General features: G+C 40.3%; 1 protein-coding gene across 3 annotated transcripts in view; it reads right to left on the bottom strand.

Annotated features, from left to right (window-relative positions):
• Positions 1 to 11367: 11367 nt before the first annotated feature.
• LOC124711387 (translation initiation factor eIF-2B subunit gamma) overlaps positions 11368 to 22320 on the bottom strand; it is a 56369-nt gene continuing 45416 nt past the window's right edge. For all 3 annotated transcript variants that reach the window (XM_047241438.1, XM_047241437.1, XM_047241439.1), the window contains exons 9-10: positions 12036 to 12139; positions 11368 to 11945 (exon numbers count right to left, since the gene is read on the bottom strand). In XM_047241438.1, coding sequence (XP_047097394.1) covers positions 11893 to 11945; positions 12036 to 12139 — 157 coding nt within the window. In that variant the 3' untranslated portion in view covers positions 11368 to 11892. The remainder of the gene's footprint in view (positions 11946 to 12035; positions 12140 to 22320) is intronic.

The raw sequence follows: 22320 nt of genomic DNA, 5'->3' as shown, positions 1-22320 counted from the left end.
TTGTATACACGGAAGAACCCTGGAGATACTAGAAGGTATCAGAGAGATTACATAATGGTAAGACAGAGATTCAGGAACCAGGTTTTAAATTGTAAGACATTTTCAGGGGCAGATGTGGACTCTGACCACAATCTATTGGTTATGAACTGTAGATTAAAACTGAAGAAACTGCAAAAAGGTGGGAATTTAAGGAGATGGGACCTGGATAAACAGAAGAACAAGATGTTGTACAGAGTTTCGAGAGCATAAGGGGACAATTGACAGGAATGGAGGAAAGAAGTACAGTAGAAGAAGAATGGGTAGCTCTGAGGGATGAAGTAGTGAAGGCAGCAGAGGATCAAGTAGGTAAAAAGACAAGGGCTAGTAGAAATCCTTGGGTAACAGAAGAAATATTGAATTTAATTGATGAAAGGAGAAAATATAAAAATGCAATAAATGAAACACGCAAAAAGGAATACAAACGTCTCAAAAATGAGATCGACAGGAAATGCAAAGTGGCTAAGCAGGGATGGCTAGAGGACAAATGTAAGGATGTAGAGGCTTATCTCACTAGGGGCAAGATAGATACTGCCTACAGGAAAATTAAAGAGACCTTTGGAGAAAAGAGAGCCACTTGTATGAATATCAAGAGCTCAGATGCAAACCCAGTTCTAAGCAAAGAAGGGAAAGCAGAAATGTGGAAGGAGTATATAGAAGGTCTATACGAGGGCGATGTCCTTGAAGACAATATTATGGAAATGGAAGAGGATGTAGATGAAGATGAAATGGGAGATACTATACTGCGTGAAGAGTTTGACAGAGCACTGAAAGACCTGAGTCGAAACAAGGCCCCCGGGAGTAGACAACATTCCATTAGAATTACTGACGGCCTTGGGAGAGCCAGTCCTGACAAAACTCTACCATCTGGTGAGCAAGATGTATGAGACGGGCGAAATACCCTCAGACTTCAAGAAGAATATAATAAATCCAATCCCAAAGAAAGCAGGAGTTGACAAATGTGAAAATTACCGAACTATCAGTTTAATAAGTCACAGCTCCAAATTCCAATGCAAATTCTTTACAGATGAATGGAGAAACTGGTAGAAGCCAACCTCGGGGAAGATCAGTTTGGATTCCGTAGAAATGTTGGAACACGTGAGGCAATACTGACCTTACGACTTATCTTAGCAGAAAGATTAAGGAAAGGCAAACCTGAAAGTATTTGTATGGAGTGTAGCCATGTATGGAAGTGAAACGAGGACGATAAATAGTTTAGACAAGAAGAGAATAGAAGCTTTCGAAATGTGGTGCTACAGAAGAATGCTGAAGATTAGAAGGGGTAGATCACATAACTAATGATGAGATATTGAATAGAATTGGAGAGAAGAGAAGTTTGTGGCACAACTTGACTAGAAGAAGGGATTGGTTAGTAGAACATATTCTGAGGCATCAAGGGATCACAAATTTAGTATTGGAGGGCAGTGTGGAGGGTAAAAATCATAGAGGGAAACCAAGAGATGAATACACTAAACAGATTCAGAAGGATGTAAGTTGCAGTAGGTACTGGGAGATGAAGAAGGTTGCAGAGGATAGCGTAGCATCGAGAGCTGCATCAAACCAGTCTCTGGACAGAAGACCACAACAACAACAACTTGATTTGTCACCTCCAAAGAATAACCAATGTACTTCTTTGCAGTACTTTTGATATGAAAACTGTCAAGAAACTTCGACCCCAAGATGCTCCTCTGCCATGGCTGTATGGCCTACCAAAAGTCCACAAAGAGGACATTCCACTGCAACTCATGGTCATCAATACAGGAGCAGCAACACAAAACTTGACAAAATATCTGACTACTTTCCTGAGTCATCTATGGGGAAACGACGACTTCACATCTATAATTCTATTCATTTTGAACATCTATAATAACTTTGTCTCACTAATAGAGATCAGCTGGCAGGTTTGGATGTAGTGTCTTTATTCACTAGCATACCACCACAGGAATCCGTGTGGGTAGAATCTCGTAATCTGCTATAGTAGCAGTCTCTGCTGCAGCTTTTGTGACAATCCATAGATGCTTTGAACGTGAGTTTCAGATCTTTGCGCCCTTCTTATTTTGCTGACTCTATTACACAAAACATAAAAGAATATTACAACCATTTTGATGATGTCTGTCCCTGAGAGCTCAAAAAGTGTACATGTATGTATTTGCATCCATATATGCTATACTGTGATACATTATTGTAAAAAAAATAACTGAGCTCGGCTGGTAAGCTAGTGAATGGTAAATAATATTTCCTTTATTCATATTACTTGATACAACTTACCATTAATTTATATCTTTTTATTTCCTGATTGGGAGATAGAGGTATTCTTGTAATTTATGGTGTACGTGTTTGTGTGTGTTTATACTTCAATGTTATAAGCCATCAGACAGTACAGGCAAATATTTCTCATACCTTACAGTTAGTAATTGATGCCAGGACATGTTGTAAATCACAGAAAATAAGTTGTAATAAAGCTGAAATGTAATAGTTCCAAGTTAAAATACAATTTTCAACTGTCTGAAATAACTTGTAATCACACAGCCTGGGTCAGATGTTCTAAGTGAAATACGTCCACTAGAAAAATAGTTGTACTACAAACAGAAACTGAAAAAAACTAAAAAGTTGTATGCCAAGAGGAGACAACTTCCATTGGTGGAGCTCCAACACAAGTTGAAAAAATCTTACTTATTCCTACGCTATCTTGCTTGCTACAAGGTTGATCTCTTGGACTGGTTCAAAATTCAGCAATTTCTGTTTTGCAATAGCTATTTTAACTAGTAACTATTGTAAAATAGATATTGTAACTAGAAATTTTAGTATAGTTTTGATCCTGCAACTATGTGATTTCTTTCCAGAGATTAATTTTATTATGACTTACAACTAACTTATTTATAATCCGGTGTTATAAGACATAAATACAGGAATTAGCATGCCTTGCTCACAATATGGACAGGCAGTGTTAGACTTTTTTTTCATATGACTCATTATCACTTAACAATACCAGAGAAGGAAAGTTGCTACTCACCATATAGCGGAGATTCTGGGTCGCGATAGGCACAATAAAAAGATTCACACACTCATAGCTTTCGGCCATTAAGGCCTTTGTCAGCAGTACACACACACACACACACACACACACACACACTCACACACACACACACACACACACACACACACACACACACACACACACTCACTCACTCGCGCGCGCGCGCGCAGACGCAACTTGCACACAAAGTATTGCAGTATAGACGGAGGGCAGGAGAGAAGATGTGGAGGGGGGAAGGGGTAAGTAGCGGAGAGGAGAGAAATAAAAAGAAATTGAAAGACTGGGTGTGGCAGTGAAATGACGGCTGTGTAGTGCTGGAATGGGAACAGGGAGGGGTCTGGATGGGTGAGGACAGTAACTAACGAAGGTTGAGGCCAGGAGGGTTACGGGAATGTAGGATGTATTGCACGGAAAGATCCCACTTGCACAATTCAGAAAAGCTGGTGTTGGTGGGAAGGATCCATAGGGCACAGGCTGTGAAGCAGTCATTGAGATGAGGGATATCATGTTTGGCAACGGGTTCAGCAGCATGGTGGTCCACTTTATAACATCCACATTATATATATTTTTTTTTATTACGAGTGGAATACGAATGTGTGGATAATATTCATTCAATTATGTAATTATTTCTTAAAAAGATGATAATTATGTAAAAGAGAGACAATATTTGTCTCACATTCTTTGTTAATCTATGTCATTCTTTTCTTTTGTTTTGTACCCTTTTGTTGTCTTCTTCTGATGTACATTGCCGACGCAAGACGCGAATCGATTTGAGGTCTGTTAAATGAAAAACATTTAATGTAAAATTATTGTACTTTTATGTTCATTTGCTGGTAAAAACAAATAGAGCTAAATGCGTTAAAACTATTTATGATTAATTATTGAAAATTCACTTCCTCTTTTAATTATAATTTTGTATTAATTGTTTTATCATAGCTGCAAGACGTGCAGCCATTGTTAGTTGCAATTATATAGCAACTTCGTCTGTACTTCTAGTTGAAAATAGCATGGGTTTGTGTTAAAGTAATTTGCAAAATAATTTAATAATTTTTTTTATTGGTGGCATCAATTTAAATGATAAACTATTAATTGGGAAAAGGAAAATCTTAATTAAAAAAGAAATCCTCTATCTTTTCTTGGCCGCTATCTTAACTTTTATTACAGCGGAAAATTTAAATTACTTGAAACTGCAAACAATATTCCGATGTGTAAGAAATAAATGTGCACTGATGGTACTGAACTCAATTTATAAAAGAAAAAAAATTAATCGAATCAGACTGCATTTTCTAAGAACAGTGCTGATGGTATTTATTGTTGAACAAGATTCCATTGCTGATGTATGAGGCCAAAATTAAACTACGGACAAATCACAGAGAAAAATATTTTAGGTAGCATATGTCAGTGTTGTGTGCAGGTGGTATTCTGTGGTTCCTTTTCATGATCAATTTGCTAAGAATAATTAAATCCATCAAAAACAAAAAAATTATAAAAGCTCCGATGTACGATCTGTAATTTTAGTGATATGAACACAGCTTACAGTCAACATTATTACACTACGTCAGGTGGAATTCTTGTGCAATTTGAACAAAATAATTATCCGGTGGAAGTTGTAGTTTGAATAATGCATTATACATGTGTATAATATTGTCAGTATCATTTACAAAATCAAATCAATGCAACTGCTATATATTAAAAAAAAAGTTAATTCAAACCGCAGAATAGCATAGAGTATTGTATCATCCATATTCATTGCACTTGTCCATGTTGATGATACACAAAAACCGCCACAACTTCTTTTTTGGCCACAGTTTGTCAGTGGCCGTCCGTGCGAACAGACAGCTTGTTGGTTATCATGCCTACTTATAATGCAGCACAGTTGTTGCAGCTTAGCTTGTAAATCACATGACTGGTTTCACAGGTAGCTCTGCCTTTGATGGGATAGGTGATGTTAGTGACCGGACTGGAGTAGGTGGTGGTAGGAGAATGTATGGGACAGGTCTTGCATCTAGGTCTATTACAGGGGTATGAGCCATGAGGTAAGGGATTGGGAGCAGGGGTTGTGTAAGGATGGAAAAGTATATTGTGTAGGTTCGGTGGACGGCGGAATACCACGATAGGAGGGGTGGGAAGGATAGTGGGTAAGACATTTCTCATTTCAGGGCACGGCGAGAGGTAATCGAAATCCTGGTGGAGAATGTATTTCAGTTGCTCCAGTCCCGGATGGTACTGAATTACAAGGGGAATGCTCCTCTGTGGCTGGACTGTGGGACTTTGGGAGGTGGTGGGAGACTGGAAAGATGAGGCATGGGAGATTTGTTTTTGTACAAGGATGGGAGGATAATTACGGTCAGGGAAGGCTTCAGTGAGACCTTCGGTATATTTAAAGAAGGACTGCTCGTCACTGGAGATGCGATGACCACGGGTGGCTAGGCTGTACGGAAGGGACTTCTTGGTATGGAATGGGTGGCAGCTTTCAAAATGGAGGTATTGCTGGTGGTTAGTAGGATAGATATGGACGGAGGTACTGATGTAGCCATTTCTGAGGTGGAGCTCAACATCTAGGAAGGTGGCTTGTTGGGTTGAGTAATACCAGGTGAAGCAAATGGGGAAGTTGTTGAGGTTCTGGAGAAATGTGAATAAGATGTCCTCACCTTCAATCCAGATAGCAAAGATGTCATCAATGAATCTGAACCAGGTGAGGGGTTTAGGATTCTGGGTTTTTAGGAAGGATTCCTCTAGATAGTCCATGAATAGGTTAGCATAGGATGGTGCCATGCAGGTGCCCATAGCCCTGTAATAGACCTAGATGCAAGACCTGTCCCATACATCCTCCTACCACCACCTACTCCAGTCGGGTCACTAACATCACCTATCCCATCAAAGGCAGGGCTACCTGTGAAACCAGTCATGTGATTTACAAGCTAAGCTGCAACCACTGTGCTGCATTCTATGTAGGCACGACAACCAACAAGCTGCCTGTCCGCACGAACAGCCACCGACAAACTGTGGCCAGAAAACAAGTGGACCACCCTGTTGCTGAACACGCTGCCAAACATGATATCCCTCAACTCAATGACTGCTCCACAGCCTGTGCCATATGGATCTTTCCCACCAATACCAGCTTTTCTGAATTGTGCAGGTGGGAACTTTCCCTGCAATATATCCTACGTTCCCATAATCCTCCTGGCCTCAACTTCGTTAGTCACTGTCCTCACTCATCCAGCCCCCTCCCTGTTCCCTTCCAGCACTACACAGCCGTCATTTCACCACCACACCCAGTCTTTTAATTTATTTTTATTTTTATTTCTCTCCTTTCCGCTACTTACCCCCTCCCCCCTCCGCACCTTCTCTCCTGCCCTCCGTCTAAACTGTAACACTTCACTATCCACCACTCCCATCATACTATTCCTCCTCCTCCCCGACACAGCCCCCTCCTTACCTCCAACCAGTCGCCATGCCCATCATACAGAGGTGCTGCTGCTCACAGTGTAGTTTCAGCTCTCTGAGACTGCAGATGTGTTTGCAAGTTGCGTTTGCGTGTGTGTGTGTGTGTGTGTGTGTGTGTGTGTGTGTGTGTGTGTGCGTGTGTGTGTGTGTATGTGTGTTTACTACTGACAAAGGCCTTAATGGCCGAAAGCTATGAGTATGTGAATCTTTTTATTGTGCCTATCGCGACTCAACATCTCCGCTATATGGTGAGTAGCAACTTTCCTTTTCTGGTATTGTTACATTCCATCCTGGATTTTCCATTATTTCATTATCACTTAACTATCATGGTTGGCTGTCATATAAAACAGTAATAGGTTTTGTTGTTTACTGTTTTAACAATGAGACCAAAAACTTTAATTTCTTTATTTTTTTTTATTTTGATGTTACGATAAAAAAGCCAAGCAATTAAACATGGATCTCTCCGTGAATAGCGAGAGAAGTTAATCATATGATCAGTTAATCAAATTGTTCCAAAAATGGATTTAATGACTAGGATGATGTCTGTAGTTCGAAATCGCATAGGCAAAATTTTGTTCACACAAGCAGCTATGTCTGCAGCACAGAACAAACTTCAGAAAAACAAGATGCTATGTTGTCAGAAACTCTGGCAAAACTTTATCAAAATCTGATGCTGAGTTGACAGAAATTTTAGAGGAGCAAGACTCCCTGTCATCTGCTCAAAAAGTGATGTCCACCAAAATCCTGGAGTTAAAGTTATCTCCAGCAGGTCTACCAGAAGCTGTACAAAAATTACGTGATGAGACTGTAGCAATAAACCAAGCGCAAGTTGCGCTATCTGAAACTGTTTGTCAGCTTTCTGGAAGAGTAAATAATATAGCTGCCGACCAAGAAAAAATTATGCATGATCAAGCTGAATTACAGAGACAGACATATTTGTGGCTTGGATGTTTGAAAAGGACACATGAATAACAGAAATCAGAGCTACAAAATTCCAAGCACCAGTTTACTAAATAACTAATGAGGTTCTGTCTGAATGGACCATTCAGCCAGTCATGTTCAGGTTGAGATGCATACTGTTACAGATAAATTAGGGAACAATTTTTTTTTTTATTATGGCATGATGCATGTTGCCATAAGTGAGCAAATGAAACAGTCAAAGTAGAATTATCTGAAATAAAGGAGTTGGTACACGCTTATCAATAGGTTGCACAGGGCTGGGAAAATATCCATGCTTCTGAACCAATGTATAATTGGCAGCAGCATGTGTAATGTGATCTTACGGTTCAATAGTGCATGAATCAGCATACACTATGGGAGCTGCAACAATCTTTGCTTCTAAACTGCTTGAAGAAAATTTAACAAGGCATTGACAATTCCAATGTTTTTACCTAGAAAAAAGAGCCTTTATACTATGGTTTCCATCAGATAGTTCTGCTTTGGTTTGATGTAGAGGAATAGGTTTTATATTAGGCTATGTTCAAGGGGATGCTGCCCTCTGGGCTACAGAGCCACCTGAATATTGTTGCATGTGCGATGAATTTGAGAAGTCTTTCTTGGCAAAATACTGGCCTATGGGGATACAAGGATGACACCACAAGGAGCACCTCTGTGCAGGAACAACAAATGAAAAATTTTGTGTATTCTGAAGTTTTGTATTATATTGCGTACAAAGATAAAAAAAAGAAAGGAAAAAAAATTCTTAAAAACACTAGAAATCAAAAACAAAAACAGTTCTTTTTCATTCATATTATAATGTTTTGTTATAAATTTGAGTTCTATACCTTTGAAGTGGACAATTCACAACGAGGAATCAAAATTTGTGTCCTGAAACAATACCCAGGGATATCCAGTAGCCGGCCAGTGTGGCTGTGCGGTTCTAGGCGCTTCAGTCTGGAACCGCGTGACCACTACGGTTGCAGGTTCGAATCCTGCCTCGGGCATGGATGTGTGTGATGTCCTTAGGTTCGTTAGGTTTAAGTAGTTCTAAGTTCTAGGGGACTGATGACCACAGATGTTAAGTCCCATAGTGCACAGAGCCATTTGAACCATTTGATATCCAGTACCCCTACATATTTAGCAACTGCAAAGCATTATCAGTATTGCTAGTACACTGTAGTAAAGGGTGATGTTAGAGCTTTACTATGATATAAATCATTATAATTTCAGATTAAAGCTCTGCCATTAACATGGTTTCCACTGATCTATTCAAGAGAGTATGAGAAAATGTAAATGTACCAAGTTTACCCATCAGCACCTCCAAGATTCTGAGAGCCATAGGCACCATATCCTGTAATATAAAGTTGCAGGCCTGCTTGTCTATTGAACTGGGAAATGAAAGAATGGAATTCACATACACATTTGTTGATTGTTTAATGGTGGACCATACAGGGTGTTACAAAAAGGTACGGCCAAACCTTCAGGAAACCTTCCTCACACACAAATAAAGAAAAGATGTTATGTGGACATGTGTCCGGAAACGCTTAATTTCCATGTTAGAGATCATTTTAGTTTCGTCAGTATGCACTGTACTTCCTCGATTCACCACCAGTTGGCCCCATTGAAGGAAGGTAATGTTGACTTCGGTGCTTGTGTTGACATGCGACTCATTGCTCTACAGCACTAGCATCAAGCACATCAGTACGTAGCATCAACAGGTTAGTGTTCATCACAAACGTGGTTTTGCAGTCAGTGCAATGTTTACAAATGCGGAGTTGTCAGATGCCCATTTGATGTATGGATTAGCACGGGGCAATAGCCGTGGCGTGGTACGTTTGTATCGAGACAGATTTCCAGAACGAAGGTGTCCCGACAGGAAAACGTTCAAAGCAATTGATCGGCATCTTAGGGAGCACAGAACATTCCAGTCTATGACTCATGACTGCGGAAGACCTAGAACGACGAGGACACCTGCAATGGACGAGGCAATTCTTCGTGCAGTTGACGATAACCCTAATGTCAGTGTCAGAGAAGTTGCTGCTGTACAAGGTAACGTTGACCACGTCACTGTATGGAGAGTGCTACGGGAGAACCAGTTGTTTCCGTACCATGTACAGTGTGTGCAGACACTATCAGCAGCTGATTGGCTCCATGGGTACACTTCTGCGAATGGTTCATCCAACAATGTGTCAATCCTCATTTCAGTGCAAATGTTCTCTTTACGGACGAGGCTTCATTCCAACGTGATCAAATTGTAAATTTTCACAATCAACATGTGTGAGCTGACGAGAATCCGCACGCAATTGTGCAGTCACGTCATCAACACAGATTTGCTGTGAACGTTTGGGCAGGCATTGTTGGTGATGTCTTGATTGGGCCCCATGTTCTTCTACCTACGCTCAGTGGAGCACGTTGTTATGATTTCATATGGGATACTCTACCTGTGCTGCTAGAACATGTGCCTTTACAAGTACGACACAACATGTGGTTCATGCACGATGGAGATCCTGCACATTTCAGTTGAAGTGTTCGTATGCTTCTCAACAACAGATTCGGTGACCGATGTATTGCTAGAGGTGGACCAATTCCATGGCCTCCACGCTCTCCTGACCTCAACCCTCTTGACTTTCATTTATGGGGGCATTTGAAAGCTCGTGTCTACGCAACCCCGGTACCAAATGTAGAGACTCTTCGTGCTCGTATTGTGGACAGCTGTGATACAATATGCCATTCTCCAGGGCTGCATCAGCGCATCAGGGATTCCATGTGACGGAGGGTGCATGCATGTATCCTCGCTAACGGAGGACATTTGGAACATTTCCTGTAACAAAGTATTTGAAGTCACACTGGTACGTTCTGTTGCTGTGTGTTTCCATTCCATGATTAATGTGATTTGAAGAGAAGTAATAAAATGAGCTCTAGCATGGAAAATAAGCGTTTCCAGACACATGTCCACGTAACATATTTTCTTTCTTTGTGTGTGAGGAATGTTTCCTGAAAGTTTGGTTGTACCTTTTTGTAACACCCTGTATATTAGGCATGGAATCCTATAGAAAAGAGATACATGGATGACATTTATTGCGGAAAAATCCACATTTTACATCGTGGTATTGAAGTATCTCTGGATCTCATAAAAACTGACATTTACTACAGTACATTTTGCCAAGCCATCAAAGTAGATTTTATCATCAGGGGGAGAGCATATAAAAATAAGCACCGACGTGATTTAATTTTTGCTCCTTATATTACAAAGCACATTATGAATAAAATAACCATGTCTACATATTTGAACAATAATCAGCAGTCTGATCTAACAAGGACTTTTTAACAATATTCAGGCGTTCTTGAAGAAAGACTTGGTATTGTCCTGAGCTATGAAGACAGTCTTGTCATACCACACAAGACTTACTGTCACAATTCTTACTCCATTCCCCAGGTAAAATTACATGTGATCACCAAAGAAATTCCAAAATGCTGGATTAACATAATCAAATCATCCAGGAGCCCTTTAGACTGCTATTTCCAGTGGGCAAACTGGAAGTAAATGTTAAATTCATTTTACATACCAAAGCTATTAACAAAATTATCCATGCAGGGAGAAGCTATCAATTTAAGGTGTTATCCTTTGGCTTGAATATTAGTTCAGGTGTTTCTTTTCTGGTACTCGATTATGGACTATGGCCTGAGTTGCTTGACAGGGTAAAGTTAAAATAGATATTAAAGTTAAAATGATCATTATAAACTGAAAACATCTTAAGCCTCAGATAAAAAACAAAACTTTAGGGCCACCACGCCATACTACAGAAGTTACACAATAAATCAGCTATTGTTCTTATACTCATATACTTAAGGCAACTATTATAAATTATGAAAAGTGGCATACAGAGTGGAAAAAGTAACACCAGCTGTTTAAAAAGGATCAACAATGATTTATTTTAATCACAAGAAACAATAAAATAATACAAAAATTAATATCTTGGCAAAGTGCCATAATATAATGTAGCCACATTACTGGACTGAATAAGAGAAATAAACATACCAAACATCAGTTTTATATTATTTAAAAAAATAATATGGTGTTGACTTCTCTATTCACTGTTTCTCATGCAACACACTTGCATTTGAAAAGCGACAATCCTGATAGTCCGACACAGAACATTGCTGCTGTCTGCAGGGTAGTTATGATCATCCAGTTCTCAATCCTGTTCTGATAAAAATCTGCTTACTTCCATAAATACATACATAATTTCATATGACATTAATTTGAAAACATGAAATGTTCACTGCTGTTTACATACTGATCCCAACCTTTCACAAGTAACATCTATAACTATTCAAGTCAATTTCATGGCCCCAAAACATTGGCATTCATAAAATCTTCGAGCCGCAAAGAAACTGTCTCAACTTTATCTCATGTTACAAGTATACGGTCTTCATATTTCCATCAGCCTCTTTGTATCTGTCAGTACTTCATTTGAGTGTTTTGCTAAAAAGAAAAAAGTCAACAATGAAAATAAACACAAAATTGTGTATATAACATGTACAACAATAATTATATCTGAGAATGAGAACCTACCTTCTGCTTGAATGACTTGACTACTTCCCAGTAAACAGTCTTTAAGTTCAGACTGCTTACCAATCTTTACTCCATCACACACTATACAGTTTGACAGGCTGGACCTGCATAAACCACACAGAAACATGTATATGAAACTATAGTTTTTAATAATAAAAATCTTGTACAAAATTTTCTTAGTTGTCTAGATGCATAATCAGGTCTGAGTGATAACTCAAGCTTTTGACTAACTTCTCTCAAAGTTGGCCAATTCTTAAATACAAAATACAACTAGCCTCAATTACTATATTCATCTCCTTGCAATACTGGCAGACAAAGTCATAAAAATAACAAGCAAACTGAAATGATTAACTGCTGTTACAAAAGTGTAAAGTGCCATGAAAAAAAATAAATAAATAAAAATAAAAAAAAACAGTTGTATAATGACCTGAAAAGTAGTACACATTTTCATCTTACAAACTATATAAACACGTGTAAAACTATGTTTAGAAGGATGCCAAAGGCAGTAAAAGAAATGACACAAAAATTCTTTCTGAACCATACAAGTAAATCAAAGGTAGTATAATCAGTTGTGGAATCTGGACTTGGTGTCATAGGCAGCAGTCCACAAATCTCCAAAATTAAGACAGGTAACAAGTCCATTGGAAATTCTTCAGAAGTATCACAATATTTCAATGTATTTCTTATAAATGTATCAAAATCAGCTGTTGATGTACTTTACCTAGACAATGTGAAACACTTTAGTTTGAATCAGGATAACAGCAAAGTTCAAACCAAATTTGAGCAAATTACAGTTAATGATGTAGAAAAAGTAGTATCATCCCTTAAAAATAAAAAATTCAACTGGATTGTATGAAACACCTATTAGAGTAATTAAAACAGTTCCTAGTGTCATATCAGGAGCCCTATATGAAATACTGCACCAGTAATTTGAAGAAGAATGCTTCCCACATGTTTTAAAGTATGCCCTAGTGAAGCCATTGTTCAGTAAAGGCAGAAAGGAATATGTATACTGACCAGTATATCTTCTCCCAATATTATCAAAAATATTCGAAAAAGTGTTGCAATCCAGAGACAAAATTTCACAGTGAAATCCAATAAGATCACATTAAATCACTTCAGCTTCCAGAAAGGGACAAGTACAATATGTGCCATCAACAGACTTGTTGAGAAGATTTGCTTATCTCTGGGCAAAACCTGAAGAGTCACATCAATTTTATGTTAGATTCTGAAGGCTTTTGATTGTATAAACAACTCTCTACTGTTCCACAAATTATACAATGGAAAATCCAGAATAGAATGTAACAATATTATGAAAATGATAGTTGCTACTCACAATATAGTGAAGATACTAAGTCACAGATAGGCACAACAATAAGACTATCACAAAATGAGCTTTAAGCCAACAAGGCCTTTGTCAAAAATAGATCACACACACACACAAATGCATCTCACAGACACATGACCGCAGTCTCTGGCAGTTGAAGCCAGACTACGAGCAGCAGCGCATGATGGGAGAGGCAACCGGGTGGGGGTAAGGAGGAGGCTGGGACAGGGAGGGAGAGAGAGAGGTGGAAGACATTAAAGTGCTGCTAGTGGGAGCATGCAGGGACAATGTGGAGAGATGGTAGGGCCGATAGGTGCAGTCGGGAGGTTAGACGGAGGGCAGGGGAGAGAGGGAGGGGGGGGGGGTATCAGAAAAGGAGAGAAGTAAAAAGACTGGGTGCATTGGTGAAATAGAGGGCTGTGCAGTGCTGGAATGGGGACAGGGAAGGGGCTAGATGGGTAAGGACAGTGATTAACAAAAATTGAGAACAGGAGGGTTAGGGGAACGTAGGATATATTGCAGGGAGAGTTCCCAACAGAGCAAATGGTGGGAAGGATCCGGATGGCTGTGAAGCAGTCATTGAAATGAGTGTCGTGTTGGGTGGCATGCTCAGCAACAGGGTGGTCCATTCGTTTCTTGCCCACAGTTTATCGGTGGCCATTCATGCAGTCAGACAGCTTGTTTGTTGCCAGGTCCACGTACAATGCAGCACAGTGGTTACAGTTTAGCTTATAAATCACATGACTGGTTTCATGGGCAGCCCTGCCTTTGATGCGGTAGGTGATGTTTGTGACCAGACTGGAGTGGGTGGTGGTGGGAGGATGCACGGGGCAGTTCTTGTATCTGCATGTATTACAGGGATAAGAGCCATGAGCCAAGCCATTGGGAGCAGGGGTTGTGTAGGCTCGGGTGGGTGGCGAAATGCCACTGTAGGAGGGGTGGGAAGGATAGAGTGTGGGACATTTCTCATTTCAGGGCATGACGAGAGGTAGTCAAAACTTCAGTAGAGAATGTATTTCAGTTTCTCCAGTACTAGGTGGTACTGAGTCACAAGGGGAATGCTCCTCAGTGGCCGTATAGTGGGACTTTGGGAGGTGATGAGTAACTGGAAAGATAAGGCGTGGGAGATCTGTTTTTGTACAAGGCTTTACTGAGGCCTTCAAGGACCACAATTATATAGTCTGTAAAGGCCTCAGTAAGACCTTGATATATTTAAAGAGGAACTGCTCGTCACTGCGGATGCAATGGCCATGGGTGACTAGGCTGTGTGGAAGGGACTTCTTGGTACGGAATGGGTGGCAGCTGTCGAAGTGGAGGTATTGCTGGTGATTGGTAGGTTTGATATGGACAGAGGTACTGATTTATCCATGTTTGAGGTGGAGGTCAACACTGAGGAAAGTGACTTGTTAGGTTGAGCGGGGCCAGGAAAGCAAATGGGGTAGTAGGTGTTGAGGTTCTGGAGGAATGTGGATAGGATGTCCTCACCCTTGATCTACATCATGAAGATGTCATCGGTAAATCTAAACCAGGTGAGGGGTTAGGATTCTGGGTGTTTGGGAAGGAGTCCTTTGGACACCCCGTGAATAAGTTGGCATAGGATGGTGCCATGCAGGTGCCCCTAGCCGTGCCTGATTTGTTTGTTGGTAATGGCTTCAAAGGAGAAGTAATTTTGAGTGAGGATATAGTTTGTCATAGTGACTATGAAGGATGTTGTTGGCTTGGAATCCATTGGGCATCAGGAATGGTAGTGTTCAACACCAGTAACCCCATAGGCATAAGGGATGTTAGTGCAAACTGAGGTGGCATCACTAGTGACAAGAATGGCACTGTATGTTAAAGGAACAGGAACTATGGAGAGTTGGTGGAGTAAATGGTTGGTATCTTTCACATAGGAGGCAAGGCTGTGGGTAATAGGCTAAAGGGGTTGGTCTACGAGAGCAGAGATGCTCTCAGCGGGGGCACAGTAACTGGCCACAATGGGGCATCCAGGGTGGTTGGGTTTATGGACTTCAGGAAGCATTTAAAAGGTAGGAGTGCAGGGAGTGGTAGGGGTGAGGACAGAGATGGACTTTGTGGAAAGGTTCTGGGACAGGCCTAAGGATTTGAGGAGAAACTGAGGATCCTGCTGGATTTCTAGAATGGGATCACTGTGGCAGTGTTTGTGGATGGGTCAATCTGACAGCTGGTGGAGTCCTTGTGCCATGTAATCCTTTGGTTCAATACAACAGTGGTGCAGCCTTTGTCAGCAGGTAGAATTATAAGGGTGGAATCAGTTTTTAGGTGGTGAATTGTGCTTTTTTTCTGTGGATGTAAAGTTAGTTTTCATGTTGAGGGATTTGGGGATGATGGTGAGGCACGGTTCGATGTAAAAAAATTCTGGAAAGTTAACAGAGGGTGATCTGGGGGCAGTGGAGGTGGATCACAGTTGGGTGCTTCCTAAAGTCCATAAACCCAACCACCTAGCCAGTTACTGTGCCCCCACTGAGAGAACCTCTGCTCTTATAGACCAATACCTTCAGCCTATTACCCACAACCTACCCTCTTATATAAAGATACCAACCATTTCCTCCACCGAATCTCAACAGTTCCTGTTCCTTTATCACATGGTGCCCTGCTCATCACTACTCATGCCACCTCCCTTTACACTAACATCCCTAATGCCATTTCCTTACCACTATTGAACAGTACCTTTCCCAACGTCCAATGGATTCCAAACCAACAACCTCCTTCCTAGTCGCCATGACCAACTATCATCCTCACCCACAATTACTTCTCCTTTGAAGGCATTACCTACAAACAAATCCAGGGTAAGGATATGAACACCTGCATGGCACCATCCTATGCCAACCAATTTCATGGGCCATCTACAGGAATCACTCCAAAACACCCAAAATCCTAAACCCCTCACCTGGTTCACATTCACTGATGACATCTTCATGACCTGGGTTGTGGGTGAGGACACCATATCCACATTCCTGCAGAACCTCAACACCTACCCCATTAGCTTCACCTGGACCTACTCAATCCGACAAGCCACTTTCCTCAAAGTTGAACTCCACCTCACAGATGGCTACATCAGTACCTCTGCCCATATCAAACCTACCAACCACCAGCAATACCTCCACTTCAACAGCTGCCACCTATTCCATACCAAGAAGTCCCATCCACTCAGCCTAGCCACCCATCTATTGCATCTGCAATGATGAGGGGTACCTCTCAAAATATACCAAGGGTCTTACTAAGGCCTTTACAGACCATAATTATCCCTCGAACCTAGTACAAAAACAGATCGCCCACGTCTTATCTTTCCAGTCACCCACCACTTCCCAAAGTCTCACGACACGTCCACAAAGGAGCATTGCACTCAGTACCGTCCAGGACTGTAGTAACTGAATTACATTCTCCACAATGGTTTTGACATCTCTCGCTGTGCCCTGAAATGAGAAATGTCCTAATCACTATCCTTCCTGCCCCTCCCGGTGGCATTCTGCTGCTCACTGAAGCTACACAACATCCTCATCCATGCCTACACAACCCCTGCTCACAACACCTTGCTTCATGACTTTTATCCCTGTAATACATCTAGATACAAGACCTGTCCCATACATCTTTCCACCACCACCACCCACTCCAGTCTAGTCACAAACATCACCTATCCCATCAAAGGCAGGGCTGCCTGTGAAACCAGTCATTTGATCTACAACAGGGTGTATATGTGGACAAGGAAAAAAAATTCCCGGATTTCCCGGTTAAAAATACATTTTTTCCTGGATAAAATATGCTTTTTCCGTGTTAAGTAACAATACTCTTCCTCGGAACTGTAAAATTTATCAATTCTTTCAATGGTTGTGGCTTTATATACCGGTGTAGAATTTCCCTGCACTTTAGAAAGCTCAGGGAAAAAAACACGTTTTGAAAAGTTGTCTGATGTGCAGCAACATGTACACTGCATATTTTTGTATTACGAAAGTATAAATTCGAATTCGAAATCGAGATTGCGATGCGCTGTTTTAAGCCAGTCGCAGCTCATGTCAAGCCATCTCACCAGCCGATGACAGAGGATATTCAGAGCATAGGACATGTGATACAGTCAGCCAACAGCAACATCACTGTTAAGTAGCATGAACACACAAATAGGAAAAGGTAACTGTTTAACTTAATATACACAATATTGCCTCTGCCTGGCACTTAAGTGTTAATTGCAGAGTAAGCATGCAGATGTATAATATTGGTCTGTAAGATTAAGAAGCTGCAAGAGAAGCTAGGCTTTCACATATAATGTTGATATTTTTTGCATGTGTTACGCTTTAAGATACATCACACAAATGTGCTACTAAAATTTTTAACTACGACATAAATGTCTGATCTTCTGGGCTAGAAAATATTCTAAATAGTCATCCTCAAAGATTTGATTTCTGAATGAGAGTCAAACGCTCTGTGATTTAAGTAATTCATCGGACATTCGTGCACAGCGTTCATCTTGCATAAAAGAAAATTTACTTTGAAAGTAATGCTTTTCAAACAACCATTCGGAATATTTTCCCGCGACCTGTTAGAAATAGATTTGCGTCAGCAGTTGCCAGAGCGTTGCCTCGCTTGCACAGCTACGATGGCATAGGAAGCCCATATGTTTGTACGTCTAAAACATTACAACATCTTAAATTATGTCATAAAATAAAGAAGACATTAGAGGATACTCCAAGAGCATGGGAATTTTGTGGACACATACTAAAATGCATAATTCGGTTTAAAGTGCACATTCGTATGTCCAGATTCAGATGTAAATTTTCTTGGAGTACCAGTGCTGTATTATCTCATGTTTGGTTCTTTATATATTATGGCATAATTTGGAGTAGTTATTAAAATCCATGGAGAAGAAATAAGAACTTTGAGGTTCGCCGATGACATTGTAATTCTGTCAGAGACAGCAAAGAACTTGGAAGAGCAGCTGAACGGAATGGACAGGGTCTTGAAAGGAGGATATAATATGAACATCAACAAAAGCAAAACGAGAATAATGGAATGTAGTTGAATTAAATCAGGTGACGCTGCAGGAATTAGATTAGGAAATGAGACGCTTAAAGTAGTAAATGAGTTTTGCTATTTGGGGAGTAAAATAACTGAGGATGGTCGAAGTAGAGAGGATATAAAATGTACACTGGCAATGGCAAGGAAAGCATTTCTGAAGAATAGAATTTTGTTAACATCGAGTATAGATTTAAGTGCCAGGAAGTCGTTTTTGAAAGTATTTGTATGGAGTGTAGCCATGTATGGAAGTGAAACATGGACGATAAATAGTTTTGACAAGAAGAGAACAGAAGGTTTCGAAATGTGGTGCTACAGAAGAATGCTGAAGATTAGATGGGTAGATCACATAACTAATGAGGAGGTATTGAATAGAATTGGGGAGGAGCTTGTGGCACAACTTGACTAGAAGAAGGGATCGGTTGGTAGGACATGTTCTGAGACATCGAGGGATCACCAATTTAGTATTGGAGGGTAAAAATCGTAGAGGGAGACCAAGAGATGAATACACTAAGCAGATTCAGAAGGATGTAGGCTGCAGTAGGTACTGGGAGATGAAGAAGCTTGCAGAGGATAGAGTAACATGGAGAGCTGCATCAAACCAGTCTCACGACTGAAGACCACAACAACAACATCACTGACCTCAATTTGCAGTAGGATTTGGGAGCATATACTGTACAGTTGAAACTAGCCAATAGTGTGGAATTAAACACTTCAAATAAATTGATTGCCTCAGTGGAAAAGATTAATAAAAGTCAAATTTCTTTAAAAAACCGACAAAAAATAACTTCATTGTTCTACAAGGCGATTAACGCTTGACTGTCAGAAAGGTTGAAACAAAATAAAATCTGAAACTAATAACATATATTGATGATGATGATGAGGTCCCATACTCCGAGGAGAGTAAGGGACGATGCGGGAGACCCTTCAATAATTATGTGAATGTATTTTAATTCACTTGATAGCTCCCGGCTGCAGAAATCCGTTTTGTTTTCATTTGACGTGAGAGCGACAAACGAAGAGGAAACAGCAAAACCACTTAACGTAAACACGGGCCATGTGGAGACTACCACCTCCCCACTACAGCTCAGACTGCTCTGTGCATCAGCTCCGGATCTACATTATTTCCGAACTGTGGCAATATTAGATAGTGGCGCTACACCTCCCTCAAGTGTTTGAGGTAGGACACCACAAATTTAAAAAATCGACTTTTGAAAAAATCTTCATTTTGTAGCTCACATCTTTCTGAAGAGTCTGATACATAAAACATATATGTTCAAGGGAACGTAAGACACGTTATTTGGTCGTAAGTGTGCTGAAGTGCAGTGTCACGCCTCTTCACACAGCATTCTTCCATTGCACGCCTCTGCATTTCGCTCTGTGGAATTCAAACGTTTAATATTTTGTAAAGGGTGCCATCAAACTATACTCAGGCCAGTGGAATTTAAAATCTCCTGTAGTGCCTCTCCTGCTCCCAGTCGGCCGGTGTGACAGCCTGCCCCTCTTTAAAAAATAAATAAATAAAATAAAAATAAAAATAAAAATAAAATCTTGCACTTAATAGCGAATGGGATTATTTGTAATCGAGAGAACAAGAACTCTTCAGAAAATTTGCACTTTTTACTGCCTATTATCTAATCACTTGCTGTTTTGTGTGACATAAAATTAAATATAGGACACACAAAACGAGTAAAGACAAGAGACAAGCAAGACAGTATACATTTCTTCAATCCTTAAGTCCTAGCATTTTTCCCTCTCTATCTTGCCACAGCTTTATGTGGCGTACTTTCCTTACTGGGAAAGAATCTATTACCTCATCAAAGTTCGTCAATGTTTTGCTACATGAAAAAAGGAAATATCGTTGTCTAATACTAGAAAAGCTGTTAATACAAATATTACCCAAGACTGGTGTGGTTTTCTGATCTGATTACCTGTATTTTGTCACTGTCTGCTAGATAAAACGAAAGAAGCCCACCTAATATTGCAACAGTTGTTACACACACCAAACAAACGAGACTGTTTTGCCACAAATAGTCATTTTTATAACACAACAGAATATAATTCACGAAGTACCAATATCATATGTCTACTAGGCCTACTAAAAGCAAAAAATTTTATGTTAGGAAATAGTTTCACATTTCATTCATACTCTCTAGCTTCTGAAGCATGAGATCGAAGAGTAGTAGTATGAAATTTTTATATAAATTTGGAATCGTCATATTCTTCTGTAATTTGTGTGAGTCCCCGTTTCTTCTCCTTCCTCTGTCTAACAAACAATCTTGTCATCACTAATTCTGTAACTATTCCTGCCAGTGTCAAAACTTGTTCTCTGGTTAACTTCACTAACCCTGCCACAATCATCGGTTTAGTATCCCGCATTTATTCTCCAGTTAGGCGTTATTACCTGTTCGTACAACGTGTTTTCCGCACTACTCCCAGAATAGAACTTTAGCGGCTGCTAGCCAGGGATTGTATAACTGGCCCTTAGTAGTGTAGCGGTCTGGCCAAAAATTTTCTGACAAAATTTCATTCTCTTGGATACACGGAGGAGACAATACGTATTCCTGTTAGTCGTTTATTTCCACTCTGGTAGTCTGAATCTATGGATTTCGCTTGTAATTATAACAACACTGATCATTTGCAAACCCAGTCAACTACATAAACAGCGATTGGCATTCACCTGTTCGGCTTTATTCTGCTCAGCTCGTATAGACCCGTCCACTTTTGTCTGCAGGTAAGTTTACTTCTACATGGGACGGGGATTCCCCTGCCAAAGACATCACGTACACAATGCACGCATTCAAAAATCAACTTATGATTCATTCAGAAATCAACTTACAATTTGTTCAAAAACCAACAGGGATGCCTTCAAAGTGATATGAGTAATTGGTAGACCAATGTATGCTGGATGCCAGGCACTTTGTGAATGTGAAACAAGATCTTTTTCCTCAATAATATGAATCTGCCCCCCCCCCCCCCTCCGAAACGCCCAGGGCAGATACCCCAGTTTGCCCCCGCCCCCTAGTTCCGGGCCTGTTGACGGCTTAGACGCACCAGTGAAATTTTTCTGGATAGCATCTGGCTGCTTGCTGCTTTTGCTTATTCAGCTAACTGCCACACTTCTGTAGACAGAAGCGGGAGAAGGTACTACCACAGTCTATGTTAGACTGTGGTACTACTCATACGCAACTAAACAACACATGTGCATAAGCTCGCTCGTAACCACTCAAACGAATATAATGTAAACAGTTGTGATGTCACGCTCATAGGAGGCAATTTGTTGTTATGAAGCATTGCATAGTCTTCCTAAAGCCTTTGACACATTTTGCTGTTGGCAGACACTTGTATGAGCACTGTGTTTTGATGTTGTATATGGTTCATTTCCTTTGCAACTTAAGTTTTATTTTATTTATTTATTTATTTTTTCTCATTCTTGTTTTATTGCTGCAGTATTATTATGCAGTAGTGAGATACAGTAACATTCTTTGTTAGAGTACTGGTTCTTACAAGTTAGTTACAAAAATTTAACTGAAAACTAAAACAACGAAAAATTACCGGAATTCTAAAAAAATTCCCGGGTTTTTCCTGCTTTTCTCCCGGATGAAAAAATTCCTGGGTTTTTCCCGGATCTCCCGGTTGTCTCGGGTCGTATACACCCTGTACAAGCTAAACTGCAACCACTGTGCTGCACTGTAAGTGGGGCATGGAAACAAACAAGCTGCCTTAACTCATGAATGGCCATTGACAAACTGTGGCCGAGAAACGACTTGACCATCCTGTTGCTGAGCATGCCGCCAAACACGACATTTATTTCAATGACTGCTTCACAGCCTGCACCATCTGGAACCTTCTCACCAACACCAGATTTTCTGGATTGTGCTGGTGGGAACTCTTGCTGCCATATATCCTACATCCCCCTAACCTTCATGGTCT

Source organism: Schistocerca piceifrons, chromosome 8 (genome assembly GCF_021461385.2).
Source record: "Schistocerca piceifrons isolate TAMUIC-IGC-003096 chromosome 8, iqSchPice1.1, whole genome shotgun sequence".
In the NCBI taxonomy this organism is placed as follows: Eukaryota; Metazoa; Arthropoda; class Insecta; order Orthoptera; family Acrididae; genus Schistocerca; species Schistocerca piceifrons.
The sequence above is the reverse complement of the archived record's forward strand: the minus strand, read 5'-3'. Positions and strand labels throughout refer to the sequence as shown.